The 18,623-nt window shown below is 43.8% G+C and overlaps 1 protein-coding gene across 1 annotated transcript in view; it reads left to right on the top strand.

Annotated features, from left to right (window-relative positions):
• LOC126196724 (fatty-acid amide hydrolase 2-A-like) overlaps nt 1–18,623 on the top strand; it is a 298,235-nt gene that overhangs the window by 97,058 nt on the left and 182,554 nt on the right. Inside the window, exon 2 of the mRNA XM_049934590.1 lies at nt 17,667–17,860. Within this exon, the coding sequence (XP_049790547.1) occupies nt 17,667–17,860 (194 nt within the window). The remainder of the gene's footprint in view (nt 1–17,666; nt 17,861–18,623) is intronic.

Here is an 18,623-nt window from a genome sequence, read left to right as displayed (position 1 = left end):
GCGGGGTCAGGGATTTTCTCTGCCTCGTGATGGCTGGGTGTTGTGTGATGTCCTTAGGTTAGTTAGGTTTAAGTAGTTCTAAGTTCTAGGGGACTAATGACCATAGATGTTAAGTCCCATAGTGCTCAGAGCCACGACCAACGTCTGCTTCAAAAGTGAGGTTAAATTGACAAGCTAGTTGATATATGTAGGGGCTTGTTTGACAGAGCCGTTGATGGTAAAGAGCGAATTTGACAAACAAATTTTATCATGTACGGGGGCCTTAATATCTGTTGCAACAGATGACGTGTGTGTGTGATTGTACGCGGGAACGGTTACTTCTTGTCTCTCAGCTGCAGCCCTGTACTCGTAACCATACTACTAAGAGTTAATAGCTCTCACCCGGATTTAATAAAAAAATATGGGGTGTGTTGCGACGGTAACTGTCACAACGTGTTTTACATCAGACACTGGAGCTAATTGGCCAGTTGGAGGTGGTGTTTGATGGGGAGGGACGGACTTGGCGAAGTTCTATTAAAGTCAGAACGGCGTTCGTTTCCATTGGCTATTTTAAGTGCTGCGATTTGAGTCAGACTTTCTACTGACGTATCTCTAACTGTTACGTTGTCTTCTTGGATATTTCTGCAGAAGTTGCGAGATATCAGTTTGGAGGCCGTGTGATGACTGTTAGCGGTTTACATTGCCCGGTCCATACAATGAACTCTTCATCTTTCCGAAAGCAGTTGGATTGCTGCGGGTCCCTTATCGTTGGTGCTGGAGAAGTTATTATTTTAGCCCTGCCTCTCGAGTCAAAGCGAGTCTAGCGACATTTATTAAGACCGTTTTATAGTTGTAACAGTGACGATAATTGATACGCGCAGGCCGATAAATATTTTCTTGGGATTCAGTGGTTCAATATGTTGCACAGTTCGTATCGCGTGGTGAAAATTGATAATAGCCGTGGATACGAGTAAGTCTTCCTGAGACAGAGAGAGAGTGACGGCGAAATCTGCTGGCACATACAGTACTCTCCTCTCGAAAAACATAGAAAGGGAAGATTGGTGCATCATGTGGTGGCCAGGAACTTTGCACATCATCTCTCCATGTTTTGCTGACCAAATACTGATAATGATAATATCTTCCACCGATATTCGAGCAAACAACCTCCGCGTTCAGCACCAGCCCATCATCGTGCGTCAACAATCTGGGCTACAGAGCCAGGTAGCAAACATTAGATGAGTTTATTACAAAGAATCCTACAGGTAATACACACCATGCTATCAGAATTCCACAAGCAATCACGCAGTATCATTCTGCAATCACTGCTTGACTCGCGCAGTGCACGTAGATCTTTTGTGACCCTATGTAATCTAGAAAATCTCGTATTAGCACAAGCCAAATGTCGTCAGACAATGTAACAAGAACCAGCCAAGATTGAAAAAAGTAAACGACGACAGACACAAGAAAAGGACCTGATTTGATCCATTAGTAACTGTTTGTGAAAGACTGTGATCGTGAAAACAATAGGTCTGTTTGTAAATACGACGGGCGTTCTATAAGTAATGCACATTTTTTTTTTTTTCTGAAAGCAGCTTGGTTTCATTCAGGATTCCAGTACGCCGTATTATTCCCCACTCTTTGGGCTACAAAACCCTATTTTTCAACATATTCTCCGTTCAATACAATGGCCTCACGCCATCTTACTGGGAGGGCCCGTATGCCCGCGTTCTGCTTCCTGCGGATGTCGGAAGGTGCGAGATCTGGGCTCTAGCGTAGATGAGGAAGAACAGACCAGTGAAGATTTATGAGCTCCTCAACGGTGCGTGGACTTGTGTGAGGCCTCGGGTGTCACGGAGAAAGAGAAGTTCGTTTGCATTTTTGTGGCGACGAACACGCTGAAGTCGTTTCTTCAGTTTCCTGAGGGAAGCATAATACCCTTCAAAGTTGTTCGTTGTACCATGAGGGAGTGCATCAAATGGAATAACTGCCGTCAGAGTCCCAGAAGACCGTCGCCTTGACTTTAGCGGTTGAGGGTGCGGCTTTGAACTTTTTCTTCGGAGAAGGGGTGGTGTGGCGTCACTCCTTGGATTGCTGTCTTGTTATAAACCTATGTTTCATCGCCTATGACGCCGTTTGACGAAAAATTGTCATGATCAGCCTCGTAATGCACAAGCAATTCCTCACAGATGGTTCTTCGTTGCTCTTTATCGTCTTCTGTTAGGCGGCGAGAAATCCAGCGAGCACATACTCTTGAGCATACCAGCTGGTGGACGAATGTGTCAGCACTAACGTCAGAGACATCCAGTTGCACAACGACGTGTTTGTCATCCGTCCACCACTTCGAATGAGACTGTCCGCACTTTCCACCACTGCACGAGTCGCAGCTGTGTGCGGCCAACCGGAACGCGGGAGACCGAACAGGTTTGTGTGGTCTTGTTGCGCTGACGACAGAGACACGCTCAGCGACTCACCGTGCTTCTGTTCACTGTCAGATCGCCTTAAACATTCTGCAAGTGCCTATGAATATCTACGATTCTATGGTTTTCCGCCAAAAAAAAAAAAAACTCAATGACAGCTCTCTGCTTGGAACCCATCTCTTTTTCAGACGTCATTTTGAATGCTACTTCTAGCGCCACCACCTGTCGAAACTTCATGAAACTCGAGGGGCTGAAGCGAGAATATTTCATTACGGCCTACATCAAATTCGTATTTTTTCAACCGAAGTTCACCGAAGAAAAAACCTACTGCATTACTTATTGAAAGGCCCTCTTAACTTTTCTGCTACCAGTCACGATATTTCTTTATTTATGTTTTACACGACGCGTTTCTGGGAATTATTCCCATTTTTCAGTTCATTTTTTTCTGTGTATTATGCCATTTTTTCGTAAACTTTTCGATGTGTGAGGTTATGCATTGTTTCGTAGACTTTATTGCAATATGGAAAAACGTGCACTTTGTAGTTGATTTTCGATACTCGTATATAGTTAGAGACGAAATTTGGGAGAATTAGTACTTACAGTTTTCTTATGTCCATTTGTGATGAGTTTCATGCATATTAAACATAAATTTTCTATGCACGGTATGCATCAAAAATAACAAACTCACACAAAGAAACAGTTACAAAGACGTTTTCAGATGCACTCAACAGAGATAACATTATATGTCTTCTAAAGATTGTGATATTCTTTTGTACAGTCTGGATCACAATTTGCTTGTATCTATTTACAATGGTGCCTATTTTTATATTTTACTATTTTTTTTAAGTATACAGTCTAAGCACTTGAAGAAATTCACTGGTTCACTTTCAGGTTTATCTTCATATTTTCTTTAATTTGAATATATCTTCAGTTCTTCTAACTGATCTTTTTTATGCCCTTTATTTACTTGGTGGAGTACTTTCACATTTTGTTCTACTTTTCCAAATTGGTGTCCGGTATTGTGTAAGTGCGTGGTTGTTGCTGATGTGTGGCAGTTGTGTCTTTAGGCTTTTTGTGCTCTGTAAACCTGGTGTTGAAATCTCGGTTTGTTTCTCCTAGACAGAACATGGATTATCAGTGGCATGTTACTTTGTATATTCCATAGTCTGAGTATGGGTCATAATTACACTTTTTTATGTATTAGTTTTTATTGTATTTTGTTAGATATAGCAAACCTAATTTTCACTTTGTGGTTTTTGAAAATATTTGCAAACTTCTGTGATTTATTTCTAATTTTTATGATGATAAATACTCATTTGTTATCGTCTTTTTCTTGGGTGGTGTGGTTTGTGTCTGGGACTTTCTTCACTTCATCTAGGATTGAGTCAACCATGGAAACAGTGTAATTATTGTTGACTGCAACCTGTTTCACTATGTTTATTTCCTGTTGCATGTTTTCTCGTTTCAGAAGTATTTTAGTTATCAATGTAGCAATGACCTGTGTGCTGCCTGTTTATTGTTTACATCCTCTGTTAAGAAATGTAATGGTATCTTTGTTGACTAAATCTAAAAACGTCTTTCTAGCTGATTGTTAGTTTCAATGTATACTGTGCACAGAAAACTGTGTGTGCTGTTTAAAAAATGTGAAACTCTGCGCAAAGGTACGATAAGAAAACTGTAATTACGAGTTCTTCCAAGTGCCGTCACAAACTGTATAAAAATCGGCAATAAAGTAAAAATTGCACGTTTTTATATATTGCAGTAAAATCAACAGAACATGCAGAACCTCACACATCAAAAACATTACGAAAAAGCGGCATAGTACAGAGAGAAAACGCACTTGAACATTGGAATCATTTCCCGAAACGCGTCGAGTAAAACGTAAATAAAAAGCGAGACTGGTAGCAGGAAAGTTATTTACAAAAAAACCAGTCAACAAAAACATGATCCGTTGATCATTTGGTCTGCATATTTCCTGCTGTTAATCCTGGAGGCTAGGTTTTTGATCTTGACAGCAGCTGTTTCGTTGTATTCCGTTGACCTTATAAGTAATCTCGAAGCAGAATTGGCACTAAGGACTATGTGCACATTTTAGGTATTCAAGCGAAATATGTAGTATATGTGTTAATCAGGATTCAATACACCCCGTCACCATCGCTTCAATTCATGCTCCTGTCTCTACTCGGAGGTGGTTTCAGTACATAGCTGAACCCCTGTGAACCAGAAACATCATCTGAAGTGTCATCCGTAGTGGTTTTACTATCGTAATGTAACTAACGAGGAACCTATTGCTGTGAATATCATTTTATTTTTATTGTTTAGATAATCCATGTACATCAACGTAATATAAAGACTTTTCAGTTTTTGGCAGTATAGTGTGCATTAGTTTGCACACAATTTTACACCCTTCTCTGTACTGAGCGACGTGGCGCAGTGGTTAGCACACTGGACTCGCATTCTGGAGGACGACGTTTCAAACCCGCGTCCGGCCATCCTGATTAGGTTTTCCGTGATTTTCCTAAATCGCTTCTGGCAAATTCCAGGATGGTTCCTTTGAAAGGGCACGGCCGACTTCTTTCCCTAATCCTATGGGACCGATGACCTCGCTGTTTGGTCCCCCCCCCCCCACCCCCACCCCCCTCCCAACCAACCAACCAACGCTGTTCTCTACGCAAATTCTGTTACGTGATTCACTGACTAAAAAAATCGCAGCACCAAAAAGTAATTTATATAGAGTAATGATATTTCGGCATTTGTCTAGGTAACATACTTAAGTTATTAACATTGCGAGATCACAGGTTAACGTAAGTGCGAATAAGCCATTGCAAATATTAGATGCTGGTACATTAATAACCGGTGTAACCGCTGGAATGTTGAATGCGAACTTGCAAACGTGCATTTATTGTGTTGTATAAGTGTCGGATGTTGTTTGTCGAATGGAGGTTAGTGCTAGTTATGTACGACGCTGGTGTTGTCAAAAAAAAAAAAAAAAAATCAGTCCCTAAGCTTACACACTACGTAACCTAAATTATCCTAAGGACAAACACACACATCCATGCCCGAGGGAGGACTCGAACCCCCGCCAGGACCTGCCGCACAGTCCATGACTGCAGCGCCTCAGACCGCTCGGCTAATCCCGCGCGGCTGGTGTCGTCCTCCAATGATCTCCCACATGTGCTTGATTGGAGACAGATATGGTGATAGAGCAGGCCAAGGCAAAATGTCCATACTCTTTAGAGCATATTATATTACAACAGCGGTATGTGGGAGAGCGTTATGCTGCTGGAAAACACCCCATGGAGTGGTGTTCATGAGTGGCAGCACAGTAGGTCGAATCACCAGACTGACGTACAAATTTGCTGTCAGTGTGCGTGGAATAACCACGAGAGTGCTCCTGCTGTCATACGAGATGGCACCAAGACGTTAACTTCAGGTGTAGGTCCGGTGTGTTTAGCAAGCAGACAGGTTGGTTGTAGGCCCTCCACTGGCCTCTTTCTAGCCAACACACAGCCACCACTAACACCGAGGCAGGAATAGCTTTCATCAGAAAACATAACAAACCTCCACCCTGCCCTCCAATTAGTTCGGTTGACACCACTGAAGTCTCAAATGGCTATGGTATGAGGTTAGTGGAATGCACGTTACAGGGAGTCTGGCTATGAATCGTCCTCCGTAAACGTTTGTAACAGCTCGTTGTGTCACTGTGGTGTCAACTGGTGCTCAAATTGCTGCTCCAGATGCAGTACGATGGGCCAGAGCCATCGCCAACCGCGATGATGGTGATCTCTCTCGGTAGAGCTAAATGGCCGTCCGGAGCCCGGTCTTCTAGCGACCGTACATTCTCATGACCGCCGCTGCCAGCAACCATGTACAGTGGCTACATACCGGATACATTCCTGTCAAGTCTTTCTGCTATATTGCAGAACTGATATCCAGCTTCTCGTAGCCCCGTTTAAAGGCATTCTCCACTAAAATCGACTCACTATGTCCAGTCTCGAAGATAACTAACACTCACGACCATTACAGCACATATTTGAAGCAAAAATGAATTTCATCCACATAGCGGCGCTACTAGGGCCACTCTTGTGTTACCAGCTTGAAATCTTTCAGATATAGAAACACACCTACGATCTTTCGTTTTGTGACACAACTCCTTGTTGGTGTTGAAATTTTTTTTCTACGTTATAGTTCCGTTCCTACTGCCCGATGACATAGATGCACAGCTTTATGGATGTTCCCAAGTTTCTCCTAGCGTTGGCGTCGAAATTGTTCTTTCACATAACCGAAAAGGCGATACTCGGAAGGTACCAACAGTAGGGAATGCACTTAGGACTTTTTCCACAGTGGCGCGAGCACTGCCAAGTCGCGCGTTATCCTTTTGTGGAGTGATTTTCTTCACAGGGCGTTTACCGTGAAATACACAGCGGAGCTTCAATGCTGCATGGGTGTAAGAGCCTGCATTTATGGTCTGCCAATGTTGGAGAAGTCCAACGAGAATACCACCTCTGAATCCCAGAAAACCCTTACCATAATTTTTCCAGCAAACCTCGCTGTCCTTGCTATTTTTCTGACAAATGCAAATTGTATTATCCGCACTGTGGAAGTTTTTTTCAGGTTCAGACTGATGAAACTAGTTTTCATGTACGGTAACGGTACCCGTCGACAATCGCGTCCTTCATTTCGAAATTACTGGCAATATTTTGCAGCGACAACACTTCTCTGAACTTCGTAGTATTCGGCCAGTAAAAGTAGGTCCCCAACGTGGAAGTGAATCATTTCCTGCACTGCACTCTTTCTTGGTGCAGGTTTCATTGCGGTATCTTTCACAGTGACACGTATGCTCTGATGAATTTGTCGTATCTTCCCATGTCACGTAGTGTGCTGCCAGCTAAAGGGCTACCGCTACGAGGCTCATCTTGGATGTTCGTGTATCCACAGAGCGTTTCTTCCACTTCCTAAGACTGGTGACGCCCATCCTCACATCTGTATATGGACGCTAAAGCTTGAGACAAATAAAAGTAGCAGATTTTTTCCTCTTTAACAAGCAATTCATTGACAGCAGACTGTATAAGCGAAACACTGGTGTCGGTCATTTTGTAAATATTGCCTCTGATCACATGGCAGAAGTAAATGACGTCACAACGTAACAATACATTGTTAAAATTTGTTGACTACTATAAGGCAGTCGCATTTATACTTTATTGGGATTGCAGCTTTAACATTACTTTCAGCACGATACTTCTAAGATGGGAGAATTTCTACAAATCGACGATTACGGGGCTAAACGCTGTACCACTTCTCGTCCGTTCAGGTCTCTCCATGATTACTTATCTATGGATGTATTGAGTGAACCAGAACTCCACCGGCACCGGTAGAGGGACTCGTGGTCCTCGGTGGTTCATTACAGCCTAATTGGATAATAATGTAATTATCGTGGCTGTTCAGTTTCGTTGCCAGCTTGGTCGCCAAACACCTCGCGACTTCTTCTTCTTCTGCGGCCATATGAAGAGCTCGGTCGATACTCACTTGGATTTGGTTGCTAGAAACGTCGCAGCCGAACAGTGTTGGTCGTGAGAAAAAAGTCGACGGTACGTCGTTGCTCACTCTTCCATGATCATTGTGGTCGACGTATAGGGACATTTATATTGATAGAAAGGATTGATCACAGTGAAATAAAAATATAAGGGTTTCGTCTGAATTACTCTGTGCTTTTGGGTGTATGTTTTGGCGATTGCATATTAAAGGTTTCTTTCACTACCTTGAACTTACACTGCCTGACGAAAAAAGTGATCCACAAAAAAGGGGAGCAGGACATGAAACGAAAATTCACTGATAGAGAGGACGTGTAATGTTATTTCAATCATTGCAAAATCGAGTGAAATTTACAAAGAACTTGGTAATGAGCTTACTTATTATTATGAAGGTGCACCATCAATTGGACTGGATACACGCTCTGATTCGCTGGGCAATGGTGTCATAAAGCCGTTGAATTATCTCCTGAGACAGACTGGCTCGCAGCTGTTGTAAATGGTCCTTGATATGCTGAACATTAACGCTGCCTTGAAGTTGATGTCCGAGCTAGTCTCACACGTGTCCAATGGGGAGAGACCCGGGGATCTTGCTGGCCACAGTAGTAGTTCGACATCGCGCAGAGATTTCATAGAGACACGTGCCACGTGCAGACCAGCTTTGTTCTGTTGCAAAATGGGACCGCAAGACGTTCGCACGAGAGGATGTCAGTAACGTACCGTTGCGCCATCGTAATTCCCTCAGTCACTACCAGCCCTTGAGCCAAATTCGTACCCGATGGCTCCACCAGGAGACTACAGAAATGGAAGAATGGGACCTCTCCCGAGGTCGCCGCCATACTCACCGGCGATGGTCATACAGGGTACTGTAGAACCGCGATTCATCGTTAAACACAGTGCAATCCTATTCATTAGAAGTCCATGCTTCCCGGTCACAGCACTGTTCAAAAAGCGTGGGACAGTAATTCCCTAGTCCGGCTGCTGCTAGTCTCCGACCAATGGTCACGCTGCAGAGAGTCTATTAATTGTTCTCGGATGGCAAATGCAGACGTGGAAGGGTTGCAGTTGACCGGAGCCTAGACGCCAAGAATGCCTGCTCTCACGTCCCCAAGCCGTCCAAATCGCGCCACTGTCACATCCGAATTCCCAGAAAATTTGGATACTGCGCGATTCGACTAGCCAAATGGAGACCCACGATGAGGCCCCTTTGAAAATCCGGTACATTCCTATAACCCTTGCATACACGAGTACACGGCGTCTGGAAGTCCTTCGCAGTGATCAGTTAATATCTGACGCTGTTACAACTCCTGGATACATTACCGGTCCTGGTAACAACGCTAAAAACGTACAACAGTAATGCTTTCTGACTGACGCTCTACCTGTCCCAGAGAATTGAAACTCTGTCATTTGCGTACCCTTCGATGGCGTGTACATGTATGAAGGTACAATGATATCCGACCATGTCTTCTGGATGCTTCACTAATTTCTCAGGCAGTGTATTTCCACAGAAACAAAGGTAATTGGAGTAATATACCGAATGTATCACAACTGCGGTATCAATCTTTGACGAGCCAGGGCGACTAAGGGTATTTTGTATCAAAACACTCAGAAAATATTTTTGAACTCCCTGCGATGTCTTGACGGTGGAATTGGGGTTCATCTGGCATAAATATTTTATCTTCGCGCGAAGCGATGGAGGCTACCCGTGTTTTTTGCGGTCGACTGTGTATCATGTCGTGCAGAAAACAGGAGGCGATCTTGCGCCATCCAGAACGAGCGACCGAGGCAACAGGTCGTCAAGGCCGCTTGCGGAATCGTGGTCCACACACACACACACACACACACACACACACACAGACGCACACACAAACCGTGATCGCCAGTCGGCAGATTCGTGGACAGCCTTCGCTGTCAGACAGCAACTCAGTGAAGTGTTACAGGATGGAAGCACCTCCTAGAAACCGCCAGTACACATCATAATCAATTTTAGCTCTAGTTTCATCTGTGATATTGCAGTCATCCGCTGCGATTTCTCATATTTACCATTTTTTGGACGAATAATGAATGACGTACGTCATACGAAAAAAAAAATTACTCTAAAATTCTACACCTCTATTAATGCTTTATTTCAGCTGCTGTTCCGCATTCTAACTGCAATATTTGTACGTTTGGTCATAGCCACATGTAAAAGAAATGACACTTTTGATTCTATATACAGGGTGGTCCATTGATCGTGACCGGGCCAAATATCTCACGAAATAAGCGTCAAACGAAAAAACTACAAAGAACGAAACTTGCCTAGCTTGAAGGGGGAAACCAGGTGGCGCTATGGTTGGCCCTCTAGATGGCGTTGCCATAGGTCAAACGGATATCAACTGCGTTTTTTAAAATAGAAACCCCCATTTTTTATTACATATTCGTGTAGTACGTAAAGAAAACTGAATGTTTTAGTTGGACCACTTTTTTCGCTTTGTGATAGATGGCGCTGTAATAGTCACAAACATATGGCTCACAATTTTAGACTAACAGTTGGTAACAGGTAGGTTTTTTAAATTAAAATACAGAACATAGGTACGTTTGAACATTTTATTTCGGTTGTTCCAATGTGATACACGTACCTTTGTGAACTTATCATTTCTGAGAACGCATGCTATTACAGCGTGATTACTTGTAAATACCACATTAATGCAATAAAGGCTCAAAATGATGTCCGTCAACCTCAATGCATTCCTCTCAACAGCGAGTAGTTCGCCTTCCGTAATGTTCGCACATGCATTGACAGTGCGTTGACGCAAGTTGTCAGGCGTTGTCGGTGGATCACTATAGCAAATATCCTTCAACTTTCCCCACAGAAAGAAATCCGGGGACGTCAGATCCGGTGAACGTGCGGGCCATGGTATGGTGCTTCGACGAACAATCCACTTGTCATGAAATAATTATGCCGTTCAGTACCACTTCAACCGCACGCGAGCTATGTGCAGGACATCCATCATGTTGGAAGTACATCGCCATTCTGTCATGCAGTGAAACTTCTTGTAGTAACATCGGCAGAACATTACGTAGGAAATAAGCATACATTGCACCATTTAGATTGCCGTCGATAAAATGGGGGCCAATTATACTTCCTCCCATAATGCCGCACCATATATTAACCCGCCAATGTCGCTGATGTTCCACTTGTCGCAGCCATCGTGGATTTTCCGTTGCCCAATAGTGCATATTATGCCGGTTTACGTTACCGCTGTTGGTGAATGACGCTTCGTCGCTAAATAGAACGCGTGCAAAAAATCTGCCATCGTCCCGTAATTTCTCTTGTGCCCAGTGCAGAACAGCACACGACGTTCAAAGTCGTCGCCATGTAATTCCTGGCGCATAGAAATATGGCACGGGTGCAATCGATGTTGATGTAGCATTCTCAACACCGACGTTTTTGAGATTCCCGATTCTCGCGCAATTTGTCTGCTACTGATGTGCGGATTAGCCGCTACTTGGGCATCATCCTTTTTTGCAGGTCGCAGCTGACGTTTCACACGTGGCTGAACACTTCCTGTTTCCTTAAATAACCTAACTATCTGGCGAACGGCCTGGACACTTGGATGATGTCCAGGATACGGAGCAGCATACATAGCACACGCCCGTTGGGCATTTTGATCATAATAGCCATACATCAAAATGATATCGATCTTTTCCGCAATTGGTAAACGGTCCATTTTAACACGGGCAATGTTGTTGTTGTTATTGTGGTCTTCAGTCCTGAGACTGGTTTGATGCAGCTCTCCATGCTACTCTATCCTGTGCAAGCTTCTTCATCTCCCAGTACCTACTGCAATCTACATCCTTCTGAATCTGCTTAGTGTATTGATCTCTTGGTCTCCCTCTACGATTTTTACCCTCCACGCTGCCCTCCAATGCTAAATTTGTGATCCCTTGATGCCTCAAAACATGTCCTACCAACCGATCCCTTCTTCTAGTCAAGTTGTGCCACAAACTTCTCTTCTCCTCATTAGTTACGTGATCTACCAACCTTATCTTCAGCATTCTTCTGTAGCACCACATTTCGAAAGCTTCTATTCTCTTCTTGTCCAAACTGGTTGTCGTCCATGATCCGGGCAATGTATCACGAAACAAATACCGTCCGCACTGGCGGAATGTTACGTGATACCACGTACTTATACGTTTGTGACTATTACACCGCCATCTATCACAAACTGAAAAAAGTGGTCCAACTAAAACATTCATATTTCTTTACGTACTACACGAATATGTAATAAAAATAGGGGTTCCTATTAAAAAAACGCAGTTGATATCCATTTGATCTATGGCAGCGCCATCTAGAGGGCCAACGATAGCGCCACCTGGTTTCCCCCTTCAAGCTAGACGAGTTTCGTTCTTTGTAGTTTATTCGTTTGATACGTATTTCGTGAGATATTTGGCCCGGTCACTATCAATGGACCACCCTGTATATTGGTTTTCCTGCAAAGTATTGGTGTTGATTAAGTAAAGGATATTAACAGATATGGACAGCATAGCATTACAAAAAACTCAGTTTTTCAGAGCAGAGTATTAGACACAGTATTAGTTTGGGGTTATCTATCTTTGTGATCACTTTTAGCTGAAAGAATTTTTGAAAAGATATTCAGTTACTTTCTGACCCTGGGCAAAGCGTAAAAATCTGCTCACTCGTGCTTATTGTTTCGTTAGATAAATGGTTCATCTAGTGGGATATAATATCTGCACAATCCTCAGTTAACGACGCTGATCAATGCACTAGAGCCGTTTTTTTAATTAGTTACTATTATTATAAGGACGACTATTGCATTGAACTGATCACATGGCTTCAGAAATAAATACATGAAACCATAAACGAGGGAGGAAATAATTTAGCGTTTCTGTGTGAGTGTGAGCTTTATAAAAGACACAAATATATCTAAAATTAAAGAGGGGACATTGCTACTATCTTTTGTTCTGTTTAACTTTTTCTAGTTAGCGAACAATGTTGAGTCTGCCGATATACCCAGTTTCGGGCATCCGTGAAAGAAGACTATTTATCTCGAATTACAAGAAAAAATCTCATTGAGATTATATACACTTGCTGTGTACTTCTTAGACACATCTCAGTCCTTTTTTTGGAATTTATACAGGCTTAATTATATAGCTGATAGAAGGGTTGATGGATGCCTTTCTGGACCACATATTTACACCTGTTTGTCTCTTTGAAGTTCCCTCTGTGGCACGTTAAGGCTTCTTCTACTCACATGAAACAGCATCAAGTATTGCTGGTGAAATAAAGACGGAAAGGAACTCCGCTAGTTGAAGTAGTATAAGAGGTACTACTTGAGGTCTCATTCACAACGAGCTAATTGAAACCAGAGCATTAGCTCGGTTGTTAAGGACGCTACATCGAATCGACCAATGCCTCGTTTTTCATGGTCCGTCAGCACAGGTTTTACTGAAACTGTTTCAAAGCTTTCGTAAGACCTACGAATACCAGACAACATTGAGTATAATAAAGTTTAATTGAAACAGCTGTCTTGTAGTTCTTTTCTGCGTCCAGAACCACTGCTGGTTGGCTACGGGGTATGTTAATAGTGAGTCACGAGGAACAAATATTAACAAAAAAAGGCACAAATTGAGAAGAAGTTTAAACCAAACGATTTAGGAAGTTTTTTTGCTCTTGTATAAAATTTTCATTTATAACAAGATTTGCTTTCGTAATAACTTGGTCAATCGTTTACATAAAATTCTTTTTGAATAACACATGTTAATAGAATTAGATGAAGAGCCCCAAACACATGAAAAAAATATTCATCATACAACTTCATTTTTAGAAACAATGGTCATCTGAATGTCAGTATAGATTTAAATGATATTTGTATAGAGATTTAAAGGATATTTGTATTCTGCCACATATCAATTTTGGCCACTAACAAAAAAAACACATAAAAATGCTAGAAGGGTGTCATGGAAAAAAGCACAATGATTGTTTCGCTGAGAGATCGCCTTCTTAGTAGACACATACAATAAAGAGGCAAGTGTGACACACGCAGAAGATATATGTTCTGAAACTCGTGTGACATGCCCTACTTGTCTCCGTCTCTCTATCCCCTCTCCCCCGCGAATCAAATTTATATACCCCCTCTGTCTGCGTCTAGTGTTATCGACGTGAAAGAGTGAGAATGTCCGAATCGTGTACCAGTGCTAGGACGTGAGTACCAGTGTGGTATTCACCTTGTGGGATGTGAGAAACCGCGGAAACCAAACCAAGGATGGCCGGCACACCGGATGTCGTCGTTAATCCACCGGACGGATTCGATTCGGAGCCGGCGACACTCCCCGAATCTCGAAAGTGGCAAGCTAACGTGTATGTCTATCCCACGGGGTTCGGACAAAAACCAAATCACGAAAATGGAAAACAAATCTGACACGTTCATAAGACGCAAGTAGAACAGGCACACTTCAGTAAATTGACCACAGCTACACCCTTCACGCTGCAAAAAATAACAGAAGGAGTGACTTTCACGAACTTAGATGGAAAGAAACATCATTCCATCATTTAAGTGTTCGAATAGTAATAGTCTTCAAGTCTGCATTCAAAGTTGTGGTGTTAAATGAAGTATTGATAAGGGGGAGTGCACACTTCCATTTTATATCGTATAAATTACGACCACGTCAGACTTGTGAGATTTTATTATAGTTCTTAAATCAATTGTTTTTTTTCCATATGTGCTTCTGAAATTTTCGGTCGAATGCTTTTCTTTCGATTGCAATTTTTTGGAGGTTATGTTACGGTGATGTACCCCACTGACGTAAATATATTATTGTATTACTGTTTTATATATTTATTGTTAATATTATTGAAGTATGCTAACCCTCTAGTCATTTTGAAGCACTGTAGATTCTAGTGTAGATGGTGAAGAGCTGGTAGCAGGTGGTCAAGTCATCTTTCACTGCTGACGTAAGTCATTACGCTGGAGCAGTGTGTGTGTGTGTGTGAGTGTGTGTGTGTGTGTGTGTGTGTGTGTGTGTGTGTGTGCCAGTCGGTTGTATGGAATCGGCGCAGTAAAGTTGCGTCAATATGGAAACGAAACAGTATGACAGAAAGAAGTTGTATCTTGACGAGCCCATGACCACACCGTGAAAAAAGCTGCCCTGTTTGTTACTGTGTCAGCGTGGACTGTCAAACCTGTGTACGAGGAATGATACAGCACTCGCAGTCACGAAACACTGCGTCAGAATAGTAGTGATAAAAGTATCCTAGCCAACAAGGACCAGAGACGACTATCGTATCTGATCCATGACAATTGGGTTGAAACCCGATAGGTATTACTGCTGTCAGTTAACGCAGGTCCATCTCAACCAGTTTCGAAGCTAATCTATCGAAAAGAGCTGCATGCAAGGTAGCCTTGGAGTCTAGTAGTCCGTAAAAGGCCATTGTTAGACAGCGACATGAACAGCTTCAGTGGGCCAAACCATGCAGAAACTGGCTGGTAGCTGATTGGAAGAGTGGAGTGTGTTCCGATGAGTCGCGATTTGCCTCTTTTCAAATCTGCGTCTACATATATACTCCGCTAGCCACCAAGCGGTGTGTGGCGGAGGGCACAATAAGCGCCAAAGTCATATTTCCCTCCACTCGCGGATCGCGCGAGGGAAAAACGACTGTCTGAACGCCTCAGTACGAGCTCTAATTTCCCTTGTCTTTGAATGGTGATCATTGCGCGATTTGAAAGTTGGTGGTAATAATATATGCTCTACATCCTCGGTGAAGATCGGATTTCGGAATTTAGTGAGCAGCCCCTGCCGCTTGGCGCGCCGTCTATCTGCAAGTGTGTCCCACTTCAAACTTTCTATGAGGTTCGTAACGCTCTCGCGATGGCTAAATGTACCAGTCACGAATCTTGCCGCTCTTCTTTGGACCTTCTCAATCTCTTGAATCAGACCCAACTGGTAAGGGTCCTATACAGACGAACAATACTCTAAGACTGGACGAACTAACGTATTGTAAACTATTTCCTTTGTTGAAGGACTGCATCGCTTCAGGATTCTACCAATAAACCGCAATCTAGAGTTCGCCTTGCCCGTTACTTGTGTAATCTGATCATTCCATTTGAGATCATTTCGAATAGTCACACCCAGATACTTGACTGATGTTACCGCTTCCAAAGATTGGGCATTTATTTTGTACTCGTACATTAATGGGGATTTTCGCCTTGTTATATATACGCAGTAGGTTACACTTACTAATGTTGAGAGTTAACTGCCAGTCATTACACCACGCATTTATTTTATGCAAATCCTCATTGCTTTGTTCACAACTTTCGTTTGATACTATTTTCCTGTAGACTACAGCATCATCGGCAAACGTCTAATGTCGCTGTCAATACCACCAACTAGATCGTTTATGTAAATCGTAAAAAGCAGCGGACCTATTACACTGTCCTGGGGCACACCTGAAGTTACGCTTGTTTCTGTTGAAGTCAACCCGTTCAGGACGACATACTGCTCCCTGTCTGTTAGAAAATTATCTATCGAACAGCATATGTCATCGGAGAGGCCGTCAGCGCGCACTTTTTGGAGCAAGCGACAGTGCGGAACTCAGTCGAACGCCTTTCGAAAGTCGAGGAATATGGCATCAACCTGGGAGCCGGTATCTAGAGCCTGTTGCATATCATGCACAAAGAGGGCCAGCTGTGTCTGGCATTACCGCTGTGTACTAAAACCGTGCTCGTTTCTGCAGATGAGCTTCTCAGAGTCCAGAAAGGTCATTATGTCTGAGCACAAAATATGCTGCTTGATTCTACAACAGATCGATGCCAGTGAGCCGGCCGGAGTGGCCGAGCGGTCCTGGGCGCTACAGTCTAGAACCGCGCGACTGTTACGAAAAAAGGTTCAAATGTGTGTGAAAGCTTATGGGACTTAACTGCTAAGGTCATCAGTCCCTGAGCTTACACACTACTTAAGCTAAATTATCCTAAGGACAAACACACACACCTATGCCCGAGGGAGGACTCGAACCTCCGCCGGGACCAGCCGCACAGTCCATGACTGCAGCGCCTGAGAGCGCTCGGCTAATCCCGCGCGGCGCGCCTGCTACGGTCGCAGGTTCGAATCTTGCCTCGGGCATGGGTGTGTGTGTTGTCCTTAGGTTAGTTAGGTTTAAGTAGTTCTAAGTTCTAGGGGACTGATGACCTCAGAAGTTGAGTGCCATAGTGCTCAGAACAATTTTTTTTATGTCAGTGAAATTGGTCGGTAATTATGTGCATCCGAATTTCTGAGGCCCCCACTGTCCAATGCGGCTTTTAATCTGCCGTGTAATTCAGGCTGGACTTGGTAATGTGATGTTTAAGGTACGTATAACGTACCGTGATGTTTGTGTCAACATTCTCGGACACCGGGATATTCAGTGAGAGTACGCTGTGAACATCCCCCGTTCCAAGATGGTGACCACCGTGTTCACAGGATTACATGCATACGATCACCATTTGATGAGCACACAAACACCCTATCGCTCCTAGACTGGAATGCTGATCACCTCTTCTACATCCCCTAGGGCTATTTTGGGACAGTGGGTGAAATGCACCCAACAATTTGGGTAGCTCTGTAGGGCGAAATCATTAGCGAATGGCTTCATCTGGAATGGCATACCTGAAGAAACAAGTGGACTGTCAGCGGAGTGAGGCAACTATCAAAGCTGGAACAGACGAATGTTTTTTTGTGTTAAGCAGGACTGTGGCCGGTGTTGCAGAGAGCGAGCTGAGGATGCTGACGTGGTGGTCGCAGTGGGCGCTGCGGCTGCTGATGCTGGCGGCGCGGCCCGTCGCGCTGGCCGTGGTGCGCGCGCGCCTGCTGTTCGCGCCGCGCCGCGCCGTGCCGCCCGTATCCGACCCCGTGCTGCTCGTGCCGGCGCACCAGCTCGCCGCCGCCATCCGCAGCGGAAAGGTGCGTCTGACGGCTCTTCTTTTCCTGCTCGACCCGACTCGCTTATACTTCCTTCCCTCATCACAGCCGCGCCTGTGACTTCGACCTGTTTGCTACTGTCGTCACCAGTTTCCGTCAGCAGCGGAAAGAGCGTTTTGTTACGCCTGAAGATGATGCACTGTTATCTCCCTAATGCTGCTAAACAGTTGGTGGTTCAAGTCAACTACAATGGCTCGAGGGCTTGTGATTTCTCGTGAGAGCCACCGTTTTCTGATGTGGTGGTAATAGAGGATGCCAGTAAAATCAGACATACCTGTATACAAAAAGATAACACATTAACACGAACTGTGCAGGAACGCATTGTGAACACCACCGGCATACTCGCCTTCTCCAACCCACCAAGTTCGCAATCGCCGAACATTGTATTTCCACAGACCATTCCATGAATTACAACGACACAAAAATTTTGGCCCATACATCAAACTTTTGGAGCTCCATTATCAATGATATGTGGAAATAAGATTGTCTGACAACGAGACTCTCATCAATCGACATAACGGTTATCAGCTAAACTCTGCTTGGATTCCTGTTGTAGAGAAACTTCGTAGTCGACGTAGTTATCAGCATAACTAGGGATATGGCAGCAAGAGAGGGGAAGAAAACCAATGTGCACTCCGTGTGCATACCGGGGGGAGTCATTCCAGATGTGGAAAGGGTCCTTCCGGATGCCATGAAGGGTACAGGGTGCACCCATATGCAGGCGGTCGCTCATGTCGGCACCAAT

This window comes from Schistocerca nitens, chromosome 1, assembly GCF_023898315.1.
Source record: "Schistocerca nitens isolate TAMUIC-IGC-003100 chromosome 1, iqSchNite1.1, whole genome shotgun sequence".
Taxonomy (NCBI): domain Eukaryota; kingdom Metazoa; phylum Arthropoda; class Insecta; order Orthoptera; family Acrididae; genus Schistocerca; species Schistocerca nitens.
This window is presented reverse-complemented; position numbering and strand designations above follow the sequence as displayed.